The 27,605-nt window shown below is 38.7% G+C and overlaps 1 protein-coding gene across 6 annotated transcripts in view; it reads right to left on the minus strand.

The window, feature by feature from the left end:
• RBKS (ribokinase) overlaps positions 1-27,605 on the minus strand; it is a 151,278-nt gene that overhangs the window by 58,950 nt on the left and 64,723 nt on the right. For 5 of the 6 annotated variants that reach the window (XR_011165246.1, XM_069072114.1, XM_069072115.1 and 2 more), the window contains exons 3-7: positions 19,441-19,504; positions 16,572-16,634; positions 11,588-11,752; positions 9,406-9,497; positions 4,938-5,129 (exon numbers count right to left, since the gene is read on the minus strand). Coding sequence is in view for 5 of the 6 variants with exons in the window: in XM_069072114.1 (XP_068928215.1) it covers positions 4,938-5,129; positions 9,406-9,497; positions 11,588-11,752; positions 16,572-16,634; positions 19,441-19,504 (576 nt within the window). In the remaining variant the exon portion in view is untranslated. Of the gene's footprint in view, positions 1-1,652; positions 4,710-4,937; positions 5,130-9,405; positions 9,498-11,587; positions 11,753-16,571; positions 16,635-19,440; positions 19,505-27,605 lie in introns of those variants that run through there. The other variant, XM_069072116.1, reaches the window with a different exon arrangement.

The following is a 27,605-nucleotide window of genomic DNA, read 5'->3' on the forward strand; positions in this document are numbered from 1 at the left end:
TATAAAACATCTCCATAGTAGTCATGTTGTAAAAGAAAACACAGACCAAAATAAAAATCCAAGAAAAATACGGAAAGCAAAAAAGTATGCTTCGATCTGTATTCAGACTCCATCAGTTCTGTCTCCGGGGATGGACAGCATTTTTCATCACAAGTCCTTCAGAGCTGTCTTAGCTCATTGTATTGCTGAGAATGCTAGCTATTATTATTAAAGGGTAAATTAATTTACTGCTCAGGAATTTTTACAGAGCTTCCAGAGCATGGTTAATTAACACTGTCACACATTCATATTGACATTGTACTAGCATAAAAACATTATAGTATAATACTATTCACATGTGTACAGACTATTAATGAAAATTGGCTGCTTATTCAATGAAGTCTAAAACACAGAGAGGACAAAGTTCTTGCATGGCAGATTTGTGAAGGGACAGAATGAGGACATGAAATCCCTGTCATGATGAGGTGAAGTATCATAGAACAACGAAGAATTAGAAAACAGACATATCTGTCAAGTCTTCCAAACTGAGCTGGGGACATCTGTAGTTACTGCCACCATTTCCTTCCAACTTGGGAAAAAAATAAAGGATGCAAAAATAGAAATGGTACACTCAACTATTAGCATTTGAGGCAAAATTGAATATAGCAACCTGCAGAATTACTGACGTAGAAGAGGAAATGGTTTTCACAGGGCAGATATCTCAAGTGGACATTGTGCCCGTTAACTAAAGATGTTTCCATCATCCAGACCATCAATAATTTTTTTTATTAGGAAAGTCGAAAGCATCTATAAGAGAGATGATTAAAAAACCAATTGAGACTAATTATAGTCTTGGCAGAGAGATAAAAGACTCCTTCACTGGAATTTCTCATTTAACCATACAAATTATCCAATCCATATTAGACTTATAAAGAGGCAAACTGATACTTACAAAAAGGTAAACTGATTAAGTGGGGGTAGCGAGGTGGCAAAGTGTATAGAGTGACTGGAGTCAAGAAGACTCATCTTTATGAGTTTAAATCTGACCTCAGACACTTCCTAGCTGTGTGACCCTGGACAAGTCACTTAATGCTGTTTACCTCAATTTCCTCATCTGTAAAATAAGCTGGAGAAGGAAATGGCAAACCACTCTAGTATCTCTGCCAAGAAAATCCCAAATGGGGTAACAAAGAGTCAGACACAACTGAAAGATGACTGAACAACAACAAAAGACTGGTTAAGTACAGAATAGGCAAGAATTTTAACAATGAGAGTGACTAATGTGAGCAGTGAATAAATCATAATGCTGGCAGTAAAGAGAAGCATAAGATTCCAAGCCAAGAAACCAACTTTGTTTTCTGTCAGCATCCCCTCTACTCCACACATACGCTGCTGCACCCCACCCCCAAGCTGAGAATTCATTCAATCATGCAGATGCTTTATTATAACAGTATCTGTCAAATAAAATACTTGCTAGACTGTCCTAGATTAAGCATTAGCAGTATTGAAGTGACTTGTGGAAAAATCACAACTTGAAAATGGTGATACATTAGGTTCTTATTTGAAGATACTGTTGTTGGTGTTGTATCTTAAAAATAATAATTTAATACAATAGTGTGGTAGTGCATCTAGTGGTTGCTCTCTAGGAGCTTATATTCTAATAGCAGAGATGACACAGATAACAACACTACATCATATAACTGGTGTTGCATGATTGGTGTAAATAATAATTGCTGTAGCAGTTGAGAGGAGGGAGAGAATACTTCTGGCTGACAAAAATGACATTTGACCAGCCCTTGAGAGATGAGTAGGATTTCAAAAGGCAGAGATGGGAAGAACAGAATTCTAGGCAGAAAAGAAGACACGAACAAAGATATGTTTTATGAAACGTGTAAATAAACAAAATACAGAAACATCCACATAAATTTATAAATAAATAAGAACTTATATAAATGTGAAATGTTCTTATTTTTGCATTGAGAAGTGACTTGGCTAAGTCAGTGTTTCCAGAAGATTTATCTGGCTGCAGTACATAGGGTGGATTGGAAAGGGGAAAAGAGGTAGGAAGACTAATTCCTTAGCACAAGTCTCAAAGAGATGCTCCTTAACTATTCTGGTGACTTGAGGGGAAGGCCAGTTCCTCTCTAATGACTCTCCAGGAGGCTGGTTTCAGTGAAATGGGAATTTCTTAAGCAGGTATTTGGTAGCAGACTTGATGATATATATGTTGTGAGCAGTCACTCTAGCCCTGTCCTGGGAGCTTTGAAAGCCTTTATTATCTTCTAGCTCTAAGAGAAGCCATATAGAACTACATGTTGCAGGATTAAAACTGGAGTTTTCCAAAGCATCTGGGGGTTATAAGGGCCAAGAGAGGTTACTGTGTTCTTCTAGGCTCCAGGGTAGCTGAGATGCCTTCTTATGGTGCTTCTCTTACCCAAATCAGGATGTGAGAGTGTAAAGATTGACCATGTTCTTGTTATCATCCTGGCTGCTGAGGTCCTATAGATATCTACAGTAATTCGGAGACAAAATTACACAGTTTAATGCATGTCTCCTTCCACATCTGCCCTATCACTCCTAGGTCAGAAAGGACCTATCTGAAGATCTTACCGAGAGAGGTGAAGAGAGATACTCTACAAAGATAACAGCCATTCCACATAACTCAGGTAGACTTGTAGGACACAAACAGAAATAACCTTGGCAAAGAATGGTTGAGACTTCTAAAGAATTCCTTCTCCTGGTCAAGAGAACATCTATTTGTCCAATGACTAGAATTCTTTCAGGCAGCTGAGTAAAAGGGACTGTACCTTGAAAATAGTAGGCATTCAAAAAATAGCTACTGAACTGGGTAGTAGACACACTTGCCAAGGATATGGTGAAGGTTTCATTCATGGGGTGTTGGATGATAGCTTGCTGGGGACATACGAGGGAATATTTATGCTTCAGGCAGTGTTTGAACTGGATGATCTAATGCTAAGATTCTACAAAGAAAAATGCCCTCTCTATATTATAAATAATCATATTTATTGACTGTGAACATAATGGAAGTAGTAAAATTGGGAAGGAGAGGAAGAAAGGCTGCCGATTGTCTGTACTAAACATAGACAACCCCTATCTGTAGTGTCCATATCTTTAATCAGTTAGCAAGCATTTACCATGAATCAGACACTATGCTAAATGCTGAGAATACAAAGAAAGAAGAAAACAAGGTCCCTGCCCTTAAAGAGCTCACATTTTAATGGGAAAGAAAACATGCAAACAACTATTTACATACAAGATAAACACAGATGTAAATGGGAGATGATCTCTGAGGGAAGGCTCTAGCAGTAGGGGAGGGGGCAAAACAGAGATGGGGAAAGACTTCTTGAAGAAGGTGAGGTTTGAGCTGAGTGTTTAAGGAAGCCGAGGTGGAGGTGAGGATGGAGGGCATGCCAGTTAAGGGACATCCAGTGCAAAGGGACAAAGAGTCGGGAAATGGAGATATTGTTTTAAAATAAACGAAGGAGAAAAGAAAAAGAATGGGAAGGAGAGAGACTAACCTTTTGAGCAGAGCTATTATAGTTTGATATTCACCTTTAAGTTCTCGAATCATTTCACACAAGCTAGAACTGCTACTGCAGTGGACACGCTCTGATCTGGTGTTACACTGTTTTATAAAAGACCAAGAGTAGCCTTTATGCATAACAAGTGCCTGCTGAAATACCAATCAAGAAGAGGAAGGAGAACACAGCCCCAGCTGTGCAGGACAGGCTTGGAAAGGCAGGCTGACATCCTAAGCCTTCTCCGTCTTTCCATTGCTCAGCGCCAGCTGATGATAAAACAGTCATGCTTGCTGCTTACAAGACCCAAAGTCAGAGAGAAGGAATATGGCTTCTTTTGCCATGGAGGGAATGGAAGGTATTTTTGAAGACAATGAATATAGGTAAGTTACAAAGAGAATCTCCATTAAGAATAAAAAGATCACAGGAGGAAAAAAACGACAAATATTCACTGAAGTACCTTGGTACAAATACTGTGACATTTGCTACAGGGATTCACTCAACCTGCTGGCTTTTTCTAAACCACTGTTATTCTTCAGTTGAAGAAATGGGATTTTATAGACTTTGTAATAGGGGGAACTCCTTGGTCACTTTCTTCTTCTATTACAGGTTGATGAAGATGAACTGTTTTATGTTCCTATTACTAGAAGGAAACATCTGAGGAATGAAAGTAATTTAATGCCTCATTTTGTCTTGGAGGTAGCCACGAGTCCCCAAATGCTATCGTCCCAGGAGGGTAAGAGTTAGGGCATGTTTCTAGCATAGAGTCAGAGACTGACTGTGGCCTGAGGTGTGTTGGAGCTTATCACTTTTATATTATCTACTAATTGGTTAAAGGGTTTGGCCAAGGCAACTCATGAAACAAAGAAAAATACAAAATAATCCTCAGTCCTTAAAATCAAAGTTTCTAAGTCCTTTCTTTCCCATTATTTCTGGTGACCAAGCAATCTTTTTTTTTTTTTTTAAACTATCTGTGAGATAGACATTTTAAAAGAGTGTGTGGGTGTGGCAGATTTGCCAGTTTATAGATTTTTATTAGAAAACAGAGGTTCAGGGGCAGCTAGGTAGCACAGTGAAGAGAACACTGGCCCTGGTGTCAGGAGGTTCTGAGTTCAAATCCGACCTCAGACATTTAACACTAGCTGTGTGACCTTGGGCAAGTCACTTAACCCCAATTACCCAGGCTTCTCCCTTAAAAAAAAGAAAACAGAAGTTCAGAGAATTGTGAAGAAGGATTGGTTGGATCACTGGATTAGAATCCAAGTCTTCTAATTTGTTCACTAATCCTGCCATTCTACCCCACTGGCTCCCTGGGCCTTCATATCCTCACTCTAAAATTAAAATGTACTAATTTGTTACTAAATTATTTTTTACCCAAAGTGCTAAAAAAAAAGAGTTTTCTTAAATCTCAAAACATACCGTAGTATCCACAGGCTTGAGGACCTTCTGTGTGGGAATATGCTTTGGTCCAGGTTCTTCAGCTGATACAAACACACATCCTTCAGCACCCAAAGTAATGATGACTATCTTGCAACCCCTTTCTATCAGCACCGATCCAGCCTTTCCAGCTGCTGCAGGGCTACTAATTGTAAGCCCAGTTAAAATCTCAGCCTAGAAATCAAACAGGAAAGTAAAGTCATTAATAGGTAATTTGTGCCAATTTATCTGAAGTTGTTTTATTAGAAAACTGTTTCTATTCCTTTTAATTGATTTGGTTTTAAGACTCTTGACAAAAGTGAAGTGGTGATGCTACGGAGGCTGGATTACCTTGTAGATTATAGGTGAGAACAAAATGACATTTATACAGTGCTTTAAAAGTTTTACAAAATACTTTATATGCATAATCATAATAGTAGTAACTGATAATTATGTAGCACTTTAGAATTTTTAAAATACACACCTACAAATATACAGGGTGTCCCAAAAATCATAGTGCAGTTTTAAATTTTAATAGCTTAAGCTTTTGGGATACCCTTTATATTCTCTTATTTGAATCTCACAAGATACTACAGGTTTAATTATCCCCTTTTTATAGATGATGAAACTGAGAAGTAGATTAATTAAGTGATATATACAGTAAGTGTCAAATGGAATGTATACCCAGATATTCCTGTGTTATGTGGAGGATTCCTTGCATGGAGTGGGAAGTTGGACTAGATGATATCTAGTACTTTCTAACTCTAAAATCACATGATTCCATGGGGACTAGATGCCTGTAGTTTACCAAATGAATTTATTCAGATTTCAGTAATAATACAAATTGGGATGGGGAGATTTCTTTAAGATCATTTCAGTTTTTATGGAAAACTATGAGAGGAGAACTAAGGAAGGGAGGGAGGCAATCCCCATTTACAAGTATAAAAAAGCCATATGGCTTCTTGGTGCTGTATTAGGTCAGGGCCATGCTGCATGTGTAGCACATGATCTCACATAGGCTTGGGTATTGCAGTCAGACATTTATTCTAAGCCTACAACTGTCTAATTAAGGCTTCAAAATAATCCCAGCATATAGAGAAGAAACTCAGTCCCAGGTTAGGTACCAGGAGGACTCAGGGATACAGTCCTGGTGCTGGCTGAGCTAATGATTTTGGGAAAAATGCTATTTAACTATTTATAAGGCTATAGTGGCATAGAGGGCAAAGGGCACTCCTGTGATATTTCCTTTAAAATCAACCAATTAATCACTCAATCAACAAGTGTTTATTAAGCACCTACTATGGCTTCCATCTAGAGGCACCATGTTTGTCCCTCTCTCCTATCTCCAGGCTGAAGTGTGAAGAGGCCTTCCTGCTTTACTGGTGTGGCAGCAGCATTACTGAGTTCAGAGCACAATAAAGTGAGTTCATACACTCAAGCTAGTCCTTAGATTTGGCTTTTAAAACCAATGAGGGCATATCAAGAAGCAGACACAGATGAGCAGCAAATGAGGACTCAGAGCTGGGCAGAGACACAGAAATACTAGGTACAGGTGGGCCTGGAGAAAAACCTGAATACGTATGAAATCTTAACAGTGAAACGTGTGCACCTAGAGGCTGTTGACAGATAAAAAGACAGAACTTCAATAAGACAGAGGAAAGGGAGGTTGGTAGGCAGAAAAGAGGATGGAGACAGCCCTACTGTGGCCTAGATATGGCCTGGCAGGATGCTCAGTCTGTGCAGGCCCAGAGACTTAGAAGAACTGGCATGTCAGGGAACTTCACCTACACTGAGCAGTAGCCTGGACCTCAAAGGTACAATGTGTCATATGAACTACAAAGGTCTAGAGGGAACACAGGATCCAAAGAGGAAAAGCAGCAATTTAGTGGGGCTGGGAAGGGAGGAAGAGGGAGCAGGAGAATATGGTAAAAGTTTTCAACCAAGCGGAGAGGAGGAGTCTGCTTCTGAAAAGCAGAAAGAGGTGCTGTGGTCCTGAGAGGGTCCAGGAAATGAAGGTATCCATCACTGAGGCTCATGGCCACTAGTAAGACTGGTCCGAACTTAGAATCATGGGTGAAGAGAGTGATCTTCTCTGACGGGCAGAGCTGGCCTTATCACAGAACGGTCAGTGAGAAACAGAATTAGGCACAAAATTATTTGGCTGCCTCCTCCCAAGGTTCTTATTGCTTCCACATCACTAAGCAGTTCTTGTTGCTCAGAATGAAGCCCATTCCTGTATACTTCTTTGATTTCTGTTTCCTGGGAGATGAATGAAATTGTAAATAAGGGAAGTAAAGAATTATAAATCAGGGGCGGCTAGGCAGTGCACTGAATAGAGCACTGGCCCTGGAGTCAGGAAGACCTGAGTTAAAATCCAGCCCCAGACACTTGATACAAAACTCACCATGTGACCTTGGGCAAGTCACTTAACCCCAACTGCCCTCCAAAAAAAAGCAAAAAAAAAAAAAAGAATTATAAATCAACAAGTATTTATTAAGCACATTAAGTATTTTAATATTAAGTATTTATTAAACCTGTACAAGTTTCTCTACTACATGCTGGGGATACAAAGATATAACCAAAAGCTTACTAACATCAACACAAAGTTTAACAAGCATTTATTAGGTGCCTACTACATTCCAGGCACTGTGTGAGGTGCTATGAATATGAAGATAAAAATGAAGTATTCCCTTCCCAAGAGGCTTACATCCTATTGGGAGAGAAATATGAGTAGAGAAAAGTAACTACAAAATAATAAATACAAGGTAGCTACAAAGTAATTTTGGAGGTAGGAAACTAGCATCTAGGGAGGCCTCTTAGAAGTCTGCAGATGAGCTTTGGCAGATGGGAGAAGAGAGTGCCTTGTCGACCTGTGCAAAGTCATGAAGACATCAGATAGAATCTTATGTATGGCAAGCATCAAGTACGCTAGGTTGGCTGAAAGAAAGCAGGCGTGAAGGAAAGTGATGTGCAATAAGCCTAGAAAGGTAAGCAGCCAGGCGCCAGATGGTGAAGGGCTTTAAAAGGCAAACACAGGAGTCTGCATTTTATTCTAGAAGCAAAAGGAAGCCAGTGGAACTTTCTGAGCAAAGAAGTAGCACAGGCAGATCTGGCTTCAGAAATGTCAGCTTGGCAGATGTACCAAGTCTGGATTAGAGATGAGATACACTGGAGGCAGAGACCAATGAAGAGGGAATGTAATAGTTCAGGCAATGGGTGATGAGGGACGAGGCTGGCTGTGATGTGGGTTAGGGAGAGAAGAAATGGATTTGAGAAGTTTTGTGAAGGTAGAATTGACTGGATATAAGGGGGAAGGTAGAGAGAAGAGTCAAGGATAACTCTGGGGTTGTAATTAAAGTGACACAAAAGGTAGGACTGCATTCCAAACAAATAGGGAAGTTAGGAAGAGGAGGAGGTTTTGTGGGAAGGACAGCAAATCCAGGAAGGAGCAGATGTAAGAATTGTCAACAGAAGTAATGGTTAAATTCATGGGAGTTAATGAGATTACTGAGAAAAAGCATAAAGAGAGAATAGGTCAATGAAAAATGGTCAATGGTGACTGCATTTACCAATGAATAAGTCATTGGTAGGAAAACAGGTTGTATGGGCGTTGGGAAGTGAGGGCGGTATGGTACAGGAAAGTAAGGACAGCTTTCTCTAGGAGTTTGGTTGTGAAATGAGCAGAGAAATAGAATGACTACTTGAGATGATGCTAGGATCAAGTGAAAGTTTTTTTTTTTTGAGAACGAGGGAGATCTAGGTCTGTTTTTAAGGCAAGAGTCAGTGAATAAGGAAAGATAAAAAAGTAGAGAGAGGGGTGGTATGATCAAAGGAGTAATATCCTGGAGAGTAACAGAGGAGATGGGATCAAAGGAACAAGAGAGGGACTGGTATTAGCAAAGGAAAGGAGTATGTTCTCCTTTAAAGCTGGAGCTAAAGAGAAGAGAATGGGGATGATGATACAAAACTGAGGAAAAGAGAGAGTGCCTCAAAAAGAGTTTAGTGTGCAGAGGAAGGTTGTGAGCCAAGTACTAAGCTCCTCGAGAAAGGAGGGAGAATAACCTGTGGGGTCAGTGAGGACCAGCCACTAGGACCTGGACAGCATGTGCTGTGTACTCCTATATTAGGATAGAGTTCAAACTCAGGAAGGTTTTTGTTTGAAAGGTAGCAGAATTTAGGTTTTGTTTTTAAAATTCCTAGTAAGTGGCAGATCTAAATAGACTTATGGATATTTTGAATAAGGATTGATATAGTGTCTACTCATCATTAAATCTTCATTACAACTCTGGGAGGCAGGTGTTATCATCCCCATTTATAGCTAAGACATTCACTGCCAACTTTGCCCCAGAAATGAACAAAGTGATCGAACGACAGAGTGACTATTACCACTTAGTTCTGTCCCTGTACTTTATCCCTGAAGAAAACGGTTCTTCGCTTGTCATGGAGTGATCAGGCCCTCTTACTATATTACCTCACTTTCATTGCAGCAAAATATATCCGAAATGGCATAGAACTGGGCGTCAAGGTCAGCTGTGGCAGGAGCAGGGTTAAACAGGGTCTTCACTGCAACAGAATAAAAGAGTTGTGTAGTGTTGGGCATTTGGATACTATGCATTTTTAAATATGAATCAGGGGAGACCTTGAAATGGTATCTTTTTGGTCCTCTTAATTTCTCCACCATTTAAGAAACCTTAGGAACCCCTGGAGAAGCAGATGTGAGTAAAGAGAGTCAGCATGCTTTCATCAAGAATTGGTCATGCCAGACTCACTTCATTTTCTTTACTGAACAGGGTTACTAGACTGGTGAGAATAGCGGGATACCAAAGAAATATAGTATAGTATATAATAAATATAGTATAAGGGCAATCAACCCTTAGATACATAGCTTACCTAAATTTCAGCAAAGCATTTGGAAATTCAATTCAACCAATATTCATGAAGCTTCTTTGAGGTGCCAGACACTGTGCTAGGTTCTGGGGATACAAAGCCCGAAATAAAACATTTCCAGGCCTCTAGGAGCTTACAGGAAAGCATTCTAACTGAGAGGACACAACATGTTCATAGAAAAATATAAGCCAAGGTAATGTGAGGAGGAAAGCAAAGGAAAGCTTCACGAAGAAGATATCCCCTAAACTGATCCTTGAGCATAGTTAAGGAACATGACAGGAGGGAGTGCAATTCAGGCCTGGGGGATGGACTATGTACATCTAAGAAAGTAGAAGATTGGGTAAAAAGCTCAGTGGCCAGATCATAGCCCAGTCTGGTGAAAACAAAGTATGTGAAGGAAAGTAATGTGAAATAAGGTTGGATGAAGCTGATCATGCTATAAAGGATGATGGTCTATGAGGTGGTCTAGGAACTGTTTGAATGACTGTGCTCAAAGAACAGTTGCTTGATGTCAGTCTGGATGGAAGTCTCTTGCAGAGCGCTCCAGGGATCCATCTCTCCATGGCTTCGTGCCTTTTAATCCTTTTTTCCCCAATGACTTGGATGAAGGCATGGATGAGATGCTTATTCACTTGGTGGTAAAACAAGGCTAGCAGGACTAGCTAACACAATGAGCGGCAGAATCGGAATCCAACATAAATTTCCATAGACTGGAGCGGCGGGCCAAATCAATAAGATGTGATACATATATGGCCCCAAACTTGGGTTCCAGATATCGATTTCACAAATACAAGATGGAGGAAATGTTCTTGGACAGTTCATCTGGAAAAGATCTGGGGGTCTGAGTGGACTGACAGCTTGATGAGCCGACTGTGATATAGCAGCCAAAAAATGTTAGTAGGATCTAAGGCTGTATTAAAAGAGGCATAACACTCAGAGTGAGAAAGGTATTAGTTCCCTTTTATGAGCTGCCTTCCTTCATTAGAATGAAAGCTTCTTGAGGGCAGGGACTGCCTTGTTTGCTTATAGTTATATTCTCAGCACTTAGCACGGGACCTGGCACAAAGTAAGCACTCAATGATATCTAGCTATTGAAGCTGAAGGAGAGGAGGTAAAGTACTAATCAAGAGCCCATTTGGGGAAACAAGAATGCCCTACATGAAGTTCCCAAAGCTAAAAATATTCCCAAATACACAAAAATAAACTGCATGAAAAATAAAAACTTCACAAAAATTCTGAAATTTTGAAAATAAACCTTCTGTTGCAGAAAAGGTTTGGAACTTTTACAGACCCGAATGAGAACGACTCTCTAGCTTCTGAAGGTGTTTATCAAATGGTGACTGTGCCGTTACCATACACGTTTATGTGACAAGATTCACTTCCAGATTCTCTAAGCTAAAATAACATCACCAGAAACTGTTTATGTTGGGCTGCTTCAGTGGTGATTCAAGTAAGTCCTGGCATTAGGCCTGGGAACTGGGCTGAGGGTTTGTATTGGGGGACATCTGACATGCTAGTTTTTAGAGCTCTGTGACTGGTACTGAGCCAGATGGCTCGGTTTTCACCATATTTGTAAAGTTCCCTAACATTTGCTAAAACTAAAAGACAAATGTAAAGCCAAGTGGATATAAGAAGGCACAGTAGTTTGCTGTGAAAAATTGTTAAAGAGATCAAAATCAAAATAAAGTTGCCTATTAAAAAAGCTAATTTTAAGCTACCATGAGAGAGATGTTTTCATAGAAAGAATGACAAATGTGTAAAATTACCTCCGCTCTTGTGGGCCATTGTCAGGGCTTCCAGAGATGTAGCTGGAGATATTTCTAGCTGGCAGATAATTACTTTGGCTCTGCTAATGATATCAGCTGCCTTCCTCAGGTCATCTGAATTCAACAGCAAGTTTGCTCCGGCCACGATGACGATAATATTCTGTCCTAGAAAGATATTTCTGGGTACTTATTTAAGTTACAAAAACAAGCATCACAGAATCTCTGAGTTAGAGGGGACTTCAGAGGACATCTAGTGTAATCCATCCCTGAATAAGAATCCATTCTACAATGTACTGACAAGCTTTTGTTTCAAGACTTCCAGATGGGAAGAAAACACACCACTTCCTAAGGCAGTCCATTTCACTTTTGGATAGTTCCAATTGTTGTGAAGATTTTCTTCACATCGAGCCTAAATTTGATTTTTTCACAACTTCTACCCACTGATCCTGGTTCTGACTGCCAATCAGGACAAATAAGGCCAAACAGAACAAATCTAATCTGCCTCGCCTATGGCAGGCAGCTCTTTAAATATTTGAGATCATTTGTTATGTTCCCCTAAGTCTTCTGTTTTCTAGGCTAAACATACTCTGCTCTTTTGACCAAGCTTTGTTTGACATGAACTCAAGGCCTGTCACCATCTTGTCTGTCCTCTTCTGGACATTCTCTAGCGTATTCATGTTGTTTCTTAAATGGGGTACCATTACTTCATTTGTGGTCTGACCAGGGCAGAGGGTAGTAGGATTACCACCTCCATATTTCTGGAAGCTGGGCTTCTCTTAATGTAGCCTAAAACTGCATTATCTTTCCTGGATGTCAGCTCATGGCTGCCTTATATTAAACCTACTAAAGCCCCTAGACCTTTTCCAGATGAACTATGATCTAGTCAGACTTCCTTATCTTAGATTTCCAAAGTTGTTTGTTTGTTTTTAACTTAAATGTAAGACTTTACATTTAGGTCTATTAACATTTATTTTTATAGAATCAGGACCACAGAATTTTCCATCTTATTACATTTTACCCAATGTTCTAGCCTGTCATAACTGACTTTTTAAAAAAAATCATGACTGTCTTCTGTTGTTAGCTATCCTGAGTTTGGCGTTATTCACACATTTGATAGGTCACTGATAAAAAATGTTATCTAGCACAGGACTAAGCTTGAACATCTGATAAGACTCTGCCTTCATTAAATGGCCTTATCTTGTAATCCCATAACACCTATGAGCAAATAATTTTTGGATTTTAAATGATGTAGAAAGTGAAGCAGTTGGATTAGATAAGCTCTCTGGTCCTTTCCAACTCTAAATCTACAATGCTACTGAATTTATTACTTCTCTTTCCATGGGGGGCAACTTTGGTAACATCAATTTTTTTCCTCTTTGCATATCATATTTTGATTACTTTCAATCTTAATAAAATAGTAAATTATCAATGTTATTTGGCAACACTTAATAATATTAGGTCCATATATCAATGAATGTATTATGATTTTGTTGTTCTGGGAACTCTATCCACCAGAATAGATCAGAATCTGAATGTAAGTTAGCTGATGAATCTTAGAGGACTGCCTATGGCTTAGAGAGAGTAAGTGACTTGCCCATGGTCATACAGTTTATTGAGTGACAGAGGCAGGATTTGAATCTAGGTTCTTCCTGACTCATAAGTATAGCATTATATCCACTATGCTACACAATTTACATTGAAATTACAGAATAATAATAGTAATAACTTACATTTACATAGCACTATATCATCATTCAGCAAGTTGTAGAGGATTTATGGAAGGACATGAACAAGAATTATAGAAGATGAATGAGAAGGGGTGGAGAGGCTTCACTATGCAATGGCAGGAGGGGGACCCACATCAATGAAGTACTGAAATAAATACCTGAGTATAAAATATCAGAGCTTCAGAACAACCTTGTGAGGCAAGCAAAGCAAGTATCATTATCCCCTTTTTATAGATGAGATAACTGAGATGCTTTGTGATTTAATTGGAAAATTATGGGTCTGGAATCAGGTTACCTGGGCTCACTTAGAGCTTTGACACTTGCTAGCTGTGTGACCATGAACAACCTGCCTGGGCCTCAGTTTCCTCATCTATAAAATGGAAACAACGATGCTTGAAGTGTGTATGTCACAGACTTTGTCTATTATGTGCCATGTGCAAGTCTCCATGCTAAGTGGTAAGAAGACAATAATGAAAAATAACACAATTCCTGCCTTTAAGGAACTTGTGATCTAACAAGGGGAATATGACATGTATGCTGATAACCACAACACAAGGCATAAGGTAAGAAGTATAAAGGAAAAGTCTAAGCAAAGGGTCATAAAAATACCCTAAAGGGAGTTTACTTCTAGCTGGGTTGACCAGGGAAGGCTTCACGTAAGAGACGATACCTGAGTTTGGCCTTCAAAAAAATGGAGGCATTTCAACAAGCAGAGATAGGGATGGGGAAATATGGGACAGGGTAAGCAAAATCACAAAAGAGAGATGGGAGAACAAGCACAGGGCACAGTGAATGGCCTATTAGAAGGGAGGGAGGTATGAGATAAAACTAGAAAAGTAGGCTAGAGTCTAATTGTGGTGGGGATTATACTTAATTCAGTAAGCAGTGGAGAGCAGCTGAAAGTAAGTATGCTCATGGGGAATGTCGTTTTGAAATGATATATAAAATATTTTTTTTCTTTTTCTTTTTTTTTGGCAAGGGGTAAACAGAGTGATGATGGTGGGGAAAGAGGTGGAGTTGGTGGTTAAGGGCCTTGGAAACCCAAGCACAGACTTCACTTTTGTTGATAAAAATAGGAGCAAATTTGCATGGTACACATTGTCAATGACCTATGTGCAGTCAGTTTGTGTGTACAAACAAATGAGGCATTAATCAGGGCAGAGTTTTGTGTTACAAAAAGTCTATAATTTGAAATATGTTTAAAAATATTTAACCGATGTGAAGCTGTCTGATACTGAAAGAATCCAGTAACAATGATAATACTTAGTAATATTACAACCTCAGAATTATCCCCATCTATATCATCTTCAGGGAGGGAGAAATGGGACATTGAAACCTGGTCCATTTAGCAAGCTTGGACCCACTGCCATATGTCACAAGAGCCTGAACCAGAGATGCTCCTAGGGCCTGGCCACGGGGCTTCTCAGCAGAGATGAATGCAGTAAATCACAGAGACTATTCTTACGGCAGGCTGATTTGTCTATAAAAGACATGGCATAAAAATAACTTTGAACAAACTCTAACCAGTCACCTGACAAAGGCATGGTGCTTGATGGAAAAGAGGATGAAGGATAGATCAGCATAAGCCCTTCCCTACTATCAGAAAAATAACTCAAAGTATATATCCTCTGGGGTTGTAGCAGCACCTTCAAATACAAAAGACAGCATTATTATCTTAGAGTAAGGATAATCTCTGAAGTCCCTTCTACTTTTCCCATTCTATGAGTCTAGGAAGAAAAGTAAGGAAAGTGCATACAGAAACACATAGACACAGTACTAAGACTTCTGGAATACCCTGTGTACACATACAGCTTCCTTGTTTCTTTTACATATTTATATAAATGTTCGTGTCAAAGTATATGTGTATGCATTCATACACACACACACGGTTCTTCCAGTTCTTTTTTTTTTTTTTTTTTTCTTTTTGGAGGGCAATTGGAGTTAGTGACTTGCCCAAGGTCACATGGGTAGTTTTTGTGTTAAGTATCTGAGGCTGGATTTGAACTCAGGTCCTCCTGACTCTAGGGCCGGTGCTCTATTCACTGTGCCACCTAGCCACTCCTCTTTCAGTTCTTATATATAAGAATACCACATTTAGAGTCAGAAGACAATGGTTCAAATTCTAGCTCTGTCATTTGTTACCTTGGGCAGATCACTTACTCCCTTTGGGCTTCAGTTTCTTTTGTAAAATTTAATCTATAATACAAGAGGGTTGGACCAGATTCTTTTGAAGGTCCCAAGTTCTCTAAATCTTTGGTCCTCTGAATCTGAGGCTATCATTAACATACAAGAAGAGGTATTAGACAAAGAATTAGCTGTTGCTGGTAGCCATAATTACTCAAAATGAAGTTTAAGGTGGATAATGATATAGTCAGACTTTTAAATATTGGAATATAATGGAAACCAATCTGCCTACTGTCACAATATGGAGAACTCTGAGTCAATTCTGTAATTCTTGGCTTACCAAATTCAAGCAAAAACAGAAATCAGGAGCATAAGTTTAACTGGAGGAAATATGACTAGCTTAATTTTTTACAGATGTAAGCTTTTGTAAGATTCTTATGTAAACAGAGAAATTTATAATTTGGTTACTATTCAAATATAGGACCCAAATGAACACAAAAGACAAGTTAAAAGCAAATAATTCCTGCTTGGCACCAAGCAGATGTTCAAAAGCTATAATGTCTCAAATTATTTTCCTTGCATGTAGTTTTATTTATCACATTCAATAAAATTGCTAAAACTTAACTGCTTTCATAGACAAATATGAATCTAGGCTTATGTGAAAAGTACAACTGGATACTAAGGAATAAGAAATTGATCTATGATGATTCAGAGGTGGTACTAGGATAGAGTGCCGGGCCTGGGGCCAGGAAGGCTTGAATTCAAATCCAGCCTCAGACACTTAATAGCTGTTTGACCCCGGGCAACTCATTTAACCCTGTTTGCCTCAGTCTCCTCATTTGTAAAATAGGCTGGAGAAGGAAATGGCAAACCACTCCAGTATTTTTGCTTAACAAAATGATGATTCTAAAACTATAAATAGCAACAGACATTATATCTGAATGAATAACTTAGGAGAAAATCAGTGGAAACAGTTGATTTGATAAAATTTTATTTTGGGACTTTTCAAGGAATATCAGTGGCAGGATGAGAATTACCACATAGCAGGTTGGGGCAAAGGTGATGCTTCTTTTATAGTTTTGAAACTAAAATATTCTTTTATAAAATGGTTCTTTAATACAAGAAATAACTACCTTCATTATTGACAATTATTGAAGCAGCTCCTGTAGAAGCATCTTTGGTCTGATACATAAATTCTGAAAGAAAAGAAATATTACAAAATAGTAGACAGTACACAACATGCATAATATACTTTGACAAAGTAACAAAAAAGAAATGAACAAATAATTCAATACAATAAACATTTATTAATCACTTATTCTATACAAGGCAAGGATTGTGCTGGGTATTTGGGCTATATATACAAAACTCAAACAGTTCCTTCTTCAAGGAGCTTACATTCAATTGAAAAGTACTAATTTGTACCTACAAGATAAAAAAGAGGAAGCAAAGGAGTCTGTATTTTGAGGAATTCTTTCATAGCAGTGGCCACAAATTCCATAGCCTTTATAGATAATGCAATGGCATTTTCCTTTTTTTTTTTTTTTAAAGTTTATTTAAAAATTTAACACAGTAAATCAGTACAAACGTACATGATGACAATTTACATCTAAATTAATTTCAGTGAATAAAATATCATAAGACTATGTCAGGCATTGCATTCCCTTTGAGTATCCTTCAAAATCTTTGCCTATGCACTCTCATTTTCTTTTCTTCATATGATTGTATTTAGTGAGTATACAGATATACTCCTTTCTTTTAGTTCTGCTTTTTTTAAACTTTGAATTATTTCATACAGTTTTTTTCTAGATTTGTTTGTATTCATTGTATTACATTAAAGTACCATAATTTATTTAACCATTCTCCTATTGTTGGCCATTTAAGTTGTTTCCAATTTTTCCTGTGTATTAGTTATGCTGCTATGAAAATCTTTGTTTTTGTTTTTTATAGTACTTTCAGGGTTTACTCTCCAAAATTATATTATTAGGCTAAAGGTTATTATTATTATTGGGGGCAGATTTTACTTGTTTGCAATTCTCCCAGCAATGAACGAATCTATCTTTTTTTTTTCCCCACAGCAATGCCAGTTCTGAATTTTGTAACTTTTCATTATTTTTGCCAATTTGATGGATGTGAATTGGTATTTAAAAGTTGTTTTAATTTGCACCTCATTTATTACTAGTGAAATTAAGCATTTTTCAAGCAATTATTACTAATTTTTGTTTTTCCTTTTGAAAATTGCACATTTATATCTTTTGGCCACTTATCTCTTATGGTCTGGGAGCTACCACTGTGACTGACCTAACAGCCCCTCATACATTTCAGATGTTATTTTTAAAGTCATATTTTCTATAAAAATTTCCCAATCTTCATGTTTCTTATATTCCTTTTAGTTCCTTCCAGTTAATTATATTCCTTTCTGTGGCAGAGAAAAATTTTAATTTTAATTCATGAAAGCACATCTATCTATCCTCAATAATTCTTTCATCTGCTGAATTTTTAAAAATTAATCAGCAGAATTCAGATATTTTAATTGATTTTCTTTTTTATGTTTAAATTTCTTATCCACTTGGAAATTAATGGAATATATGAAAAAAGATCTGATTCTAAATACTTTCCTACTACATTGACAGCCAATTTTCCAAATAAATTTATTTAAAAATGTATTCTTTTCTGAATTTTTATTTGAAAAAATTGTCAAGTGATAATTTTTTGTATAGTAATTTGTATTATTTGTATAGTAATATGTACATTACATATTCTGGTCTGACCCAGTGTGTTCATTGGTCTAGAGAATTGTAATGAGAATGGGAATTTGAAGATCTATCCTGCCCTTTAATAGACCTATGAGGGAGTTTGAAGACCTCCCCTGCTTTGAAAGTAAACTCTGCCCCCTAATAGGCTGAATGTAATCACATGGAGCCTGTGATGGAGGGAATTTGCTGAAGGGTGGAGCAGAGCCCACAGGAAGCTTCCCTGATGAGAAGATAAACTCTGCCCCTTAATAGGCCGAATGTAGTCACATGGAGGCTGTGGTGGGAGGAGTTTGCTGAAGGGAAGCAAAGCCCACAGGAAGCTGGTAGTCAGAGCTAGCCAGACAGTGGGGGAGAGAGGAGCTCAGGCAAGGAGAGAGAGAGGTTTGTGATTAATACTGATCTTGTACTGGTTTGTGGGAAGGTGGAAGGATGCTGTGGCTCTCAGCATTATTATGGCTTCTGAATATCTTTGGTACTATGATGGAATTGGCTTGCTGGTTTTGGGATTGGTTTTCTGGTATCTAAATAACTGCTTCAGTTCTAGCCTCTCTGGAGAGTTTGGTATATTTTGTGATCGAACATCATGCAATACTTATAGTCACAGTCTTTATTGTGATCGTGGGAACTATAAATATTGTAATGGTGCTACAAGAACTCTCAATGAGAAAACTGACACCAGCAATACAGATAGGCATCAAACTAGGAGTATATAATATTTTAGAAAATTATCCTGCAATTTATACTCTTAGAGAGATGCCTGGGTCCTTAAGAAGTTAATCTGTCAAGGACTGGAGTATATGTCAGAGGTTGGGTTTAAACCCAGGACTTCCCCATTCCTGGGGATGGTTTTTGATCCTGTCTCAATACATAGCAGGCACCTGATAAATGTTTATTGAATGGAACTTCTCTACATTAAGCTCTTTTCCAGTTCTACCTTTTCTGAATTTATCCACTTATATCCTAAATGCATTTTAGGGCTGTATATTCCTGTTTTCTGCCACTTCAGTTTGAAGTCAGGCTACCTGATAAAAAGTAATAATCTGCTTTTGCTTAACCTCTGCTAGAAGAAATGATCATTAAAGAATTAAATTATACAAACTAGGCTAGAGAAAATACTGTGGGAGAAAAAAAACTTTGGTCAATAGCAGATAATATAATCATCAGTCTTTTCATAGCCAACTTTTTTCCCCTCCCAAAACAGGAACAAAGAAAAAGATTTTTTAAACTTTAAAAGATGAAATTTTACCTGTAGAAACATCATTCTGTTTTAAGTTTTCTATATAATCACTGCCAAAAGAATCTTTGCCAACCTGTACCAAAGAAATGATGAATATTAGAGCTTTTACATTTAGCAAAATGCTATGATGTAGTTTTTAGAAAAATTAACATTTAAAAAGGGCATATCTGCACTATACTTTATAAACATGAACTAATTAATCCTCTTAATGTAAGATGTTAGACTTGATATTTTAGCCCAGAGAATTACACTATGAATTAATGTTCTAGTTACTTCCTACCTAAAATGAAAAACACTTCATGACTATTTGAAGTGCTGACATGTGAAAGATGGATTAGACTTAATCGGCTTGGTCCAAAAGGATAAAGCTGGATGGAAAATACAGGGGAGCAAATTTTGGTCTAGTATAATGGAAAACTTCCATTAGTAAGAACTGTCCAGTAATGGAATAGGTGGTAGTGAGCTTCATTACTGCTTAGCATCCACAGTGCCAAGAGACAAGATGGATCACTTATCCAGAATATTTTGAAGGAGACTGACTAAATGAAAATTCTTGAAGGACTGGACACCCGAGCTAAACCTCTGAAAGAAGAGAAAGATTTTGAAATGTGTAGTTAAGGGGTAGGATTCAGTCAGTCAATAAGCATTTATTAAATGCTTACTATTTGTTAGGCATCCCCGAACCCTGGGGATATAAAGGAAGAAAAAAAAAAGTCTCAGTCCTTAGGAAATATACATCTGAATGGGGAGGAGGGGAGACAGTAGGTAAATAATGAAGTATTTATAAGATGTATACAGATTAGATGAAGGTAATTTGAGAGGGGAAGGAATTAGCATCTGGAGGAATCAGGAAAGGCCTCTGGTAGAAGGTAGGATTTGAGGAAGGCAGGGAAACTACAAGGCAGAGGGGGCAGAGCATTCTAGGTATGTGATACAGCAAACACACAAAAGATACCTTTTTGAGGAACTGCAAGTAAGCAGGTGCAGCTGGATTGTAAGGTACGTGGGAAAGAGAAAGGAGTAAGGAGGCTGGAAAGGCAGGAAGGGGCTGGGTTATGAAGAGCTTTTTGAATGCCAGACAGCATTATATTTGATTGTGGAGGTAACAGTGACTCACTGGTCCAGCTCATGGAGAGGCAAGGTGATATGATTAGAATTATGCTTTAGAAAAGTCATCTTGGCAGCTGAATGTATGACAGAGTAGATGGGGAGAAATTCGAGACAGGAAAAATAGTTAGAAGGCTACTGAAATAGTCTAGGGGAGAGGTAATGAGATTCTGAACTAGGGCTATGAATGTATGAGTAGAGAAGGGGACACATATGAGAGATGCTGCGAAGGTGCCGAACTGGTAAGCCTTGGTAATGGGTTGGATATATGAGATAAATGATAAAGAAGAATCTAAAGCCTAGGTGATTGGAAAGATGGAGATATTCTCACCAGTAATAGGGAAACTGGGAAGAATTTGGGGGGAAATAGAATTCTCTTCTGGAAATACTGAGTTTGGGTTATCTATAGGACACTCAGTTTTAGATGAAAAAGAGGCAGCTATAGATGTATGACTATAAGTAAGCAGAGGGACTAGGGATCTCAAAATCATTTGAAAAGAGATGAAAATTCAGCCTATAGGAAGTGATGAGATCAAGTGGGAGTATGGAGAAAAAAAAGAAAAGAGGGCCCAAGACAAAACCTAAAGGGTTACCCAGCATTAGTAGAAATAACATGGATGATGAACCAGCGAAGTAGACTGAGAAGAAGTAGCTGGACATGAAAACCAAGAGAGAAAAAAGTGTCACAAAAACCTAGAGGGAAGAGAGTAGATAGAAGAATGTGATTGACAGTGTCAAACAGAACTCAAGGAGACTCAAGATTAAGAAAATGCCACTAGATGTGTCAGTTAAGAGAGCATCAGTAAGTTTGAAGATGACAGTTACAGCTAAATGATGAAGTTGAAAAACAGTTTGTAAGAGCTTTAGAAGAGAGTACACAGGGGGCAGCTAGGTGGCACAGTGAATAGAGCACTAGTCCAGGAGTCATGAAGATCTGAGTTTAAATCCATCCTCAGACATTTGACACACTTACTAGATGTGTTACCTTGGGCAAATCACTTAACCCCAATTGCCTTGCCTTTCCCCCTCCAAAAAAAAGAAAAAAGAGAAAAGAGTACAAGAACAGGAAGCAGAGGAGCCTATATGGTTTTCTCTAATCATGAAGAACAGAAGAAATACAGATTACCTAAGAGGGCTATTTAGGTTGAGTTTATTTTATTTTTTAAAGAATAGGGGAGACAATGGCATGCGTCTAAGAATCAGAGAAGGAACCAGTAGATGGGGAGAGACTGAAGATAAAAGAAGAATGGTTATGACAGTGGAAGCAATCTGCTAGAGAAGGGAGGAATGAATGGGTTCAAGGATGCAGGTAGAGGCATGGCAAGGAGAAGTGCCACTTAAAAATTTTTTTTTTTTATTAAGCAATTGGGGTTAAGTAACTTGCTCAAGGTTACAAGGCCAGTTATTTCTAGGTGTGGTGCTGAGTGTCCAAGCCCGGGATTCGATCTCCAGGTCGATCCCAACACTGGAGCCGGTGCTCTTACTCGCTGAGCCACCTGGCCACCCCTAAGCAATTGGGGTTAAGTAACTTGCTCAAAGTTACACGGCCAGGTGTTTCTGGGTGGGTGCTAAGTGTCTGAGCCCGGGATTCGATCTCCAGGTCTTCTCAACACTGGAGCCGGTGCTCTTACTTGCTGTGCTACCTGGCCGCCCCTAAAAATTTTTTTAAATTTTATTTTCAATTAAAAGTACTTAATTTCTCTCCCTTCTATCTCTTTACCCCAAGTAAAAGAAAAACAAAACCCCTGTAACAAAAATGCATAGTCAAGGAAAGCAAATATCCACACTGTCTATGAACATAAGCATATCTCGTTCAGCATCTTGAATCCATCCCCAATCTGAAAGAAGGTAAATAGCATAGATCATCATAAGCAATCTGGAATCATCGTCATTGCATTGATCAGAAAACTTAAATCTTAGTTACTCTCTACAATGTTACTGTATTAATTGTTCAGTGACCCTTTCAAACAAGGATTTGGTCATCAATTCTTTCCCTAACCATAGTTCTGAAAGGAAATTTCTTCTGTTTCTCTAATTTGTTTATGATGTGAGAAGGATTATTTCTTCATCTGAGATCAAAATGAAAGAAGAGACAGTAGAAAGAGATGTCTCAATGATGCAAAATGAGAACAAGGGAAGAAAAGCGAGGTCTTGCCAAATGGTCTGGTTTTTTTTTCTTCAGTGAAGTGTGAGGCTGAGAGGAATAGAGGGAGTGCTCAAAGAGAGAAAGTCTGGAATAAACACTATGGAGAGAGGCTCCATGAACCAAGAAGAGAATAGACTTGGAGGCTCAGAGAGAACATTTGGAATAGACACTATAGAGAGAGGGATAAAAAATTGAGTTAGGAAGTAAATGTTTGCCTTGCTGCAGGTTAGGGCCCAGTAGAGATCAGATCCCATAAATCTGTAGTGGGCCCAGTTAGCACAACTTTGTGATTTCCTTTATTTCTGTTCAGCTAAATGGGAATAAAAGAAAAGGAAGCGGATGGTAGAAGTAGTTCAGGTTTGAGGGTTGGCAAGTAGGATGAAAAGGCAAAGAAATAAAGGGTATAGGATAGTGTAGAGTTGATTTGATTCACCAGAGTCGAGAGAGGGAAGAGAAGATAATGTAGCCAGAGCAGGGATAAAATGGAGTGCAGGGGAAAGAAATAAGGGAGGGAGGGAAAAGAGATCATATTTTGGATGAAGAATTGTTAGAGGTCATAAGGCATGTGGAAAGATGGAGTGTTAAAAGATTATGATCAGATAAGTGAAGTTCAAAGTTCATAAGTATGGAAGTAGAGGACTTGTGGGTGATGTCAAAATCAAGAGTGTGGCCAGCTCTCTGTGTAGGTGAGGTGGAATGGAAGAGTAGGCCATGGAAATTGAACAGACTGAGGAACTAAAATGTTAGGGTATTTGAGGGAATATGACTATGTATGCTGAAGTCCCATAGTATGAGAACAAGAGATATTGAGGAAAGAAGGAGAATGTCCTGGTGATGTATAGATATTAGCTGCCAAGACCAGAAATGGGTGATAAATTTGAAGAGGGAACATCAAAGGAAGAGAGGTTGCTTATAGAATGTGATTAAAGGGAAGTCTATTACTGTCAATGGGAACAGTGAATGAATAATCCAGCTCCCTCATCATAACCAGTGAGTAGTGGGTTACAAAAGAAAATGTAGTCAGTACTATAAAGAGAGGGTAGTAAGGGAGGTGTGTTGTTGGGAGAGAGTCATGTCTCAGGGGTGACCAGAAGATGTAAGAAAGAAAGAAGTTTAAGATGAAAGAAATTTGTTAATTATGGAGTAGGCATCACAGAGGGCACAGTGGAAGGGACAGGGAGATCTCATGTAGCATACTGAGGGCACAGGGTGAAAGGTGGGTAGGAGTGAGGGAGCAGAGCTGAAGATGCGGAATGAGGTTTGTATACTGGTAGCAGAGGGTTCAAGGTCACTGGAATGGGCTGTTTAATGGAGCAGGGGTATGCTAACCAGTGAGAATATTAGTGGTTCAGTGGGGAGTAACCTGCACAGATGGATAGAGGTTCTTGGTAGAGAGGTTAGGGATTGTGGGCGTGGACTGTAGCATATACTTTCAGAAGCAATCACTATGTCAGCTAGTTTTAATTAACTTCAGTTCCATGGGGATGGACACATACTTTGGTCATTTGCTAAAGGGTGTGAATCACCAGAGGCTAGTTAGTCCTTTGGCCCTCATGGGGGTAGAGGAAGAGGTGTGTGCTGCTGACAAGTCTCTGGCTGAATATGTCCTTTAGCAAGAGATTAGAACATGTTTCTAAAAGACAGGCTTCATTCATGCATTGTTTATTAATTTGGGGAGGGGAGGCAGTAGTGGCACATCTGGAAATAAGTGTGATGTCAGTAAGTCAGTCAATATACACTTAATAAGCCCTTATTATGTTCCAGGCCCTTCCTGGAACTTCCTCTACACCTGGAGCCTTCTTGTCCTGGAATATTTTATTATCCCTGTAGTCTGTTCACTCTGTAATTTCTATCTACAAGGCCTATACCTCCTTCCCCCCCCTCCCCCCAGCTCCTACTGATGATTTCCTCCTGGAGCCCTTATTTTGTGGAGGGGCTCAGACCAAGATAGACTTTAAAATCATGCCCACATCGTGCTTGTATTTGTATCTCTTTCCTTCCCTGTTCCTATGCTAAGTTCTGGAGAGATAAAAAAGGGAAAAAGAACATTCCTTGCCTTCAAGGACCTTATGTTATAATAGGGGAGAGATGTACATGTACATAACATGCAAAAATAGAAATAAATAGACATATATAAGATATATACATAATACATGGGAGATAATCTCAGGGGGAAATTTTAATAGGAGCTGGGGTAGGGGGGAAGGAGGGACTGGAAAAGGGCCTCTTGCAGAAAGTGCAATTTGATGTAAAAAAAGGCATGAATAAAAGTATTTACAAATAGACAAAAATCTAAAATGCACGGCAGCAGTAGACAGTATGTCTAGTCTAGGGGAATAGCTAAGTAGTCTAGTATGGCAGGTTTGTAGCCTGGGTAAAGAAGAGTAATGTGAAATAAAGATGGAAAGATAGGAAAGGGCCAAAATCCTCCACTGGTTATGGCAAAAGTGATGCCAGAGATCAATTGATCAATGGGCTTTTGGGTGTTCTGGGAGTCTCCTTTGATATTTGCTTCTTCAGAAAACACAATCCTTCATCCCTTCTCTGCCCTCATAGAAATTTAAAAGATTCTTATTTCCATTCATTTCATATTGTCAGGATCTCAATAATAACAGCTAATCCCAACAATAATAACTAACATTCTCTAGTGCTTCAAGATTTGCAAAGCACTTTAGATATAGCATCTCATTTGATACAATAAACTTGCAAAACAGGTGCTATTATCTCCATTTTACAGATGAAGAAACAGAGGCTTTGAGAAGTTAAGTGACTTGCCCAGGACCATACAACTAATAAGTGTATCCGAGGCAGGATCTAAACCTAGGTCTTTCTGACTCAGTCCAGCATTCTATCCACTATACCCGACTGCCTCCCAAATCCTACAATACTGAAAGCTTAATACAGAGTTTTTGATGCAGGGGAATCCTCATATAGTAGGAATACTTCTGCCAAAGAGCAGTTATCTATAGCAAGTTGGCCCAACTCCAATGCCAGGTAAGCACTGAATTATCCAATTTCTTACTTCTGTGAATCATACGCAAAAAAAACCTCTTTCTTTTAAATTCCTTTCTAAATCTTTCCTTTGGGAAAAACTCACAGTTGGGTGAGTCCCAGCATAGGATACTATAAATAACTAGAATAATATTGTTTATTTCTAAACAGGTGTGTTGATCCCAAGTTAAAATCACATTGTAAGGCTCTCCTCCCTAGCTAACATTTTTATGTTGATGAAATATGATTAAAATGAAGATCAAAGGTCAATCTAAATCTAAAATGTAAAAATTAGTAATGGTAGTTGGTGGAAGGTCTTGCATGGAGGTATTCCAAAAGGGCAATAAACAGTCTCACTAAGTCATTCAAATAATTACTGAATTATTACTGTATTCAAACGCTTGTGCTAAGTATTGTGGAGGATACAAAGATTACTGACATACAGGTCATGTCCTCAAGAAACACATCATCTTGTAGTTACAAAGGGGGCAGTAGATATGTGCATGCTGAGCCAAATGATATTTTACAAGTTGAACATAACTGTAGCTCAGTCAGTTATTATTATTGAGTGAACTGTACCCATATATGCCATCTTATACTTTTGTGATTCTTGTCTGTTTCCTTCTATAAATTTTACAAGAATTCAGGGGTAGTAGCAGCAGTAGGCTCGCCATCTGATATCCTCCTCTCTCTCCAGGATCAAGTCATCTCCTTTAGGAGAGTAGGTCTGAATCAAGTTTCACAGTGTATACTCTTAAAATGTGGGTCCTGATCGAAAATGTCTCCTTTTTTCAGAGAAAACTTAAGCGCAATGAATACTAAATTAAAATTTGTATTTTTCTTCACGTCTTTCCAGTCATGACTCTCTCCCAATGTATATTATTGTTTTTGGATTTAGGTTAAAGAGATAACTGAGTGAAGGGAAAACCTCTTAATGAATGAATGAAGTATTTAGAAAACACTTCTTATATGCAAAGCATTGCTCCAAGCATAGAGATACAAAGAGAAGACAGTTCTTGCTCTCAAGGAGCTCTCAGTCTAATAGGGGAGAGAACAAACACATAAGGAACTTTCAGCTAAAGTCAGATGGAAGATTCTCATGGCGCTTAGGATAAAGCAGCAAGGGCAGATGGTGATGCCTCTTCTTATTACTACTAATGATAAAGCTGAACCGCTGACATTGCTGAGGACTTTGGTGACAAGAATTTTGTGAGCTGTGGATTCCAGGCTCCATCTCAACCCAAGTTGCTTCCCAGGATGATGGCTATGGATGCTCTTGGAGGCATTGCCATTCCCAGTGTTTTGGGTTCAAGGTCCTTGGCTGTCCCCATTCATGTCTGAGGGGAGATGGTGGTACCCTGATCTGCCTGGTACATGCTGCCACATGTCTCTCCTCCAAAGGTACCTTGCTGCTTCAGCTAGGTTGGTTTGCCTGCCCTGTAGCAATTGATTGGAATAGCTGCTTCCCCAGAGAAAGGCTGTGAGGCTGGGGCTAGAAGCAGAACTAGTGGTCTGGGAGAGAGGGAAGAACATTCCCACTCTCCGGGTTCCTGTGCTTATCTACCTGTTGGTGGCAGCTGGTCAGCAACTATTGCTGCTGATGATGGGAAAGGTGGACCCCTTCTTAATAATGATTACTCCCTTCAATGATGGCTGCGGGTTATAGGTTGGACTTAGGTCTGTAAATTTAGGAGATATGACTATTCTCAAAGTTATTGGATTCAGAGTCCTGGGCTCTAGGGTCTAAGGCACATGTTGGTTAAGGTGGTGGTGTGAATTGCCTGGTGCATACTGCCTTCTATCCTTTAGTGACCCATATGTATAAAATTGTTTGTAGCAGTTCTTTTTATGGAGTCAAAGAACTGGAAACTAATAGTGTATCCCTCACTTGGCAATGGCTGAACAAATTATGGTACATGAATATAACGAA

This window comes from Petaurus breviceps, unplaced genomic scaffold (assembly GCF_028583685.1).
Source record: "Petaurus breviceps papuanus isolate PSGF00001 unplaced genomic scaffold, PetGlider_PUasm1.0 90845, whole genome shotgun sequence".
In the NCBI taxonomy this organism is placed as follows: Eukaryota; Metazoa; Chordata; class Mammalia; order Diprotodontia; family Petauridae; genus Petaurus; species Petaurus breviceps.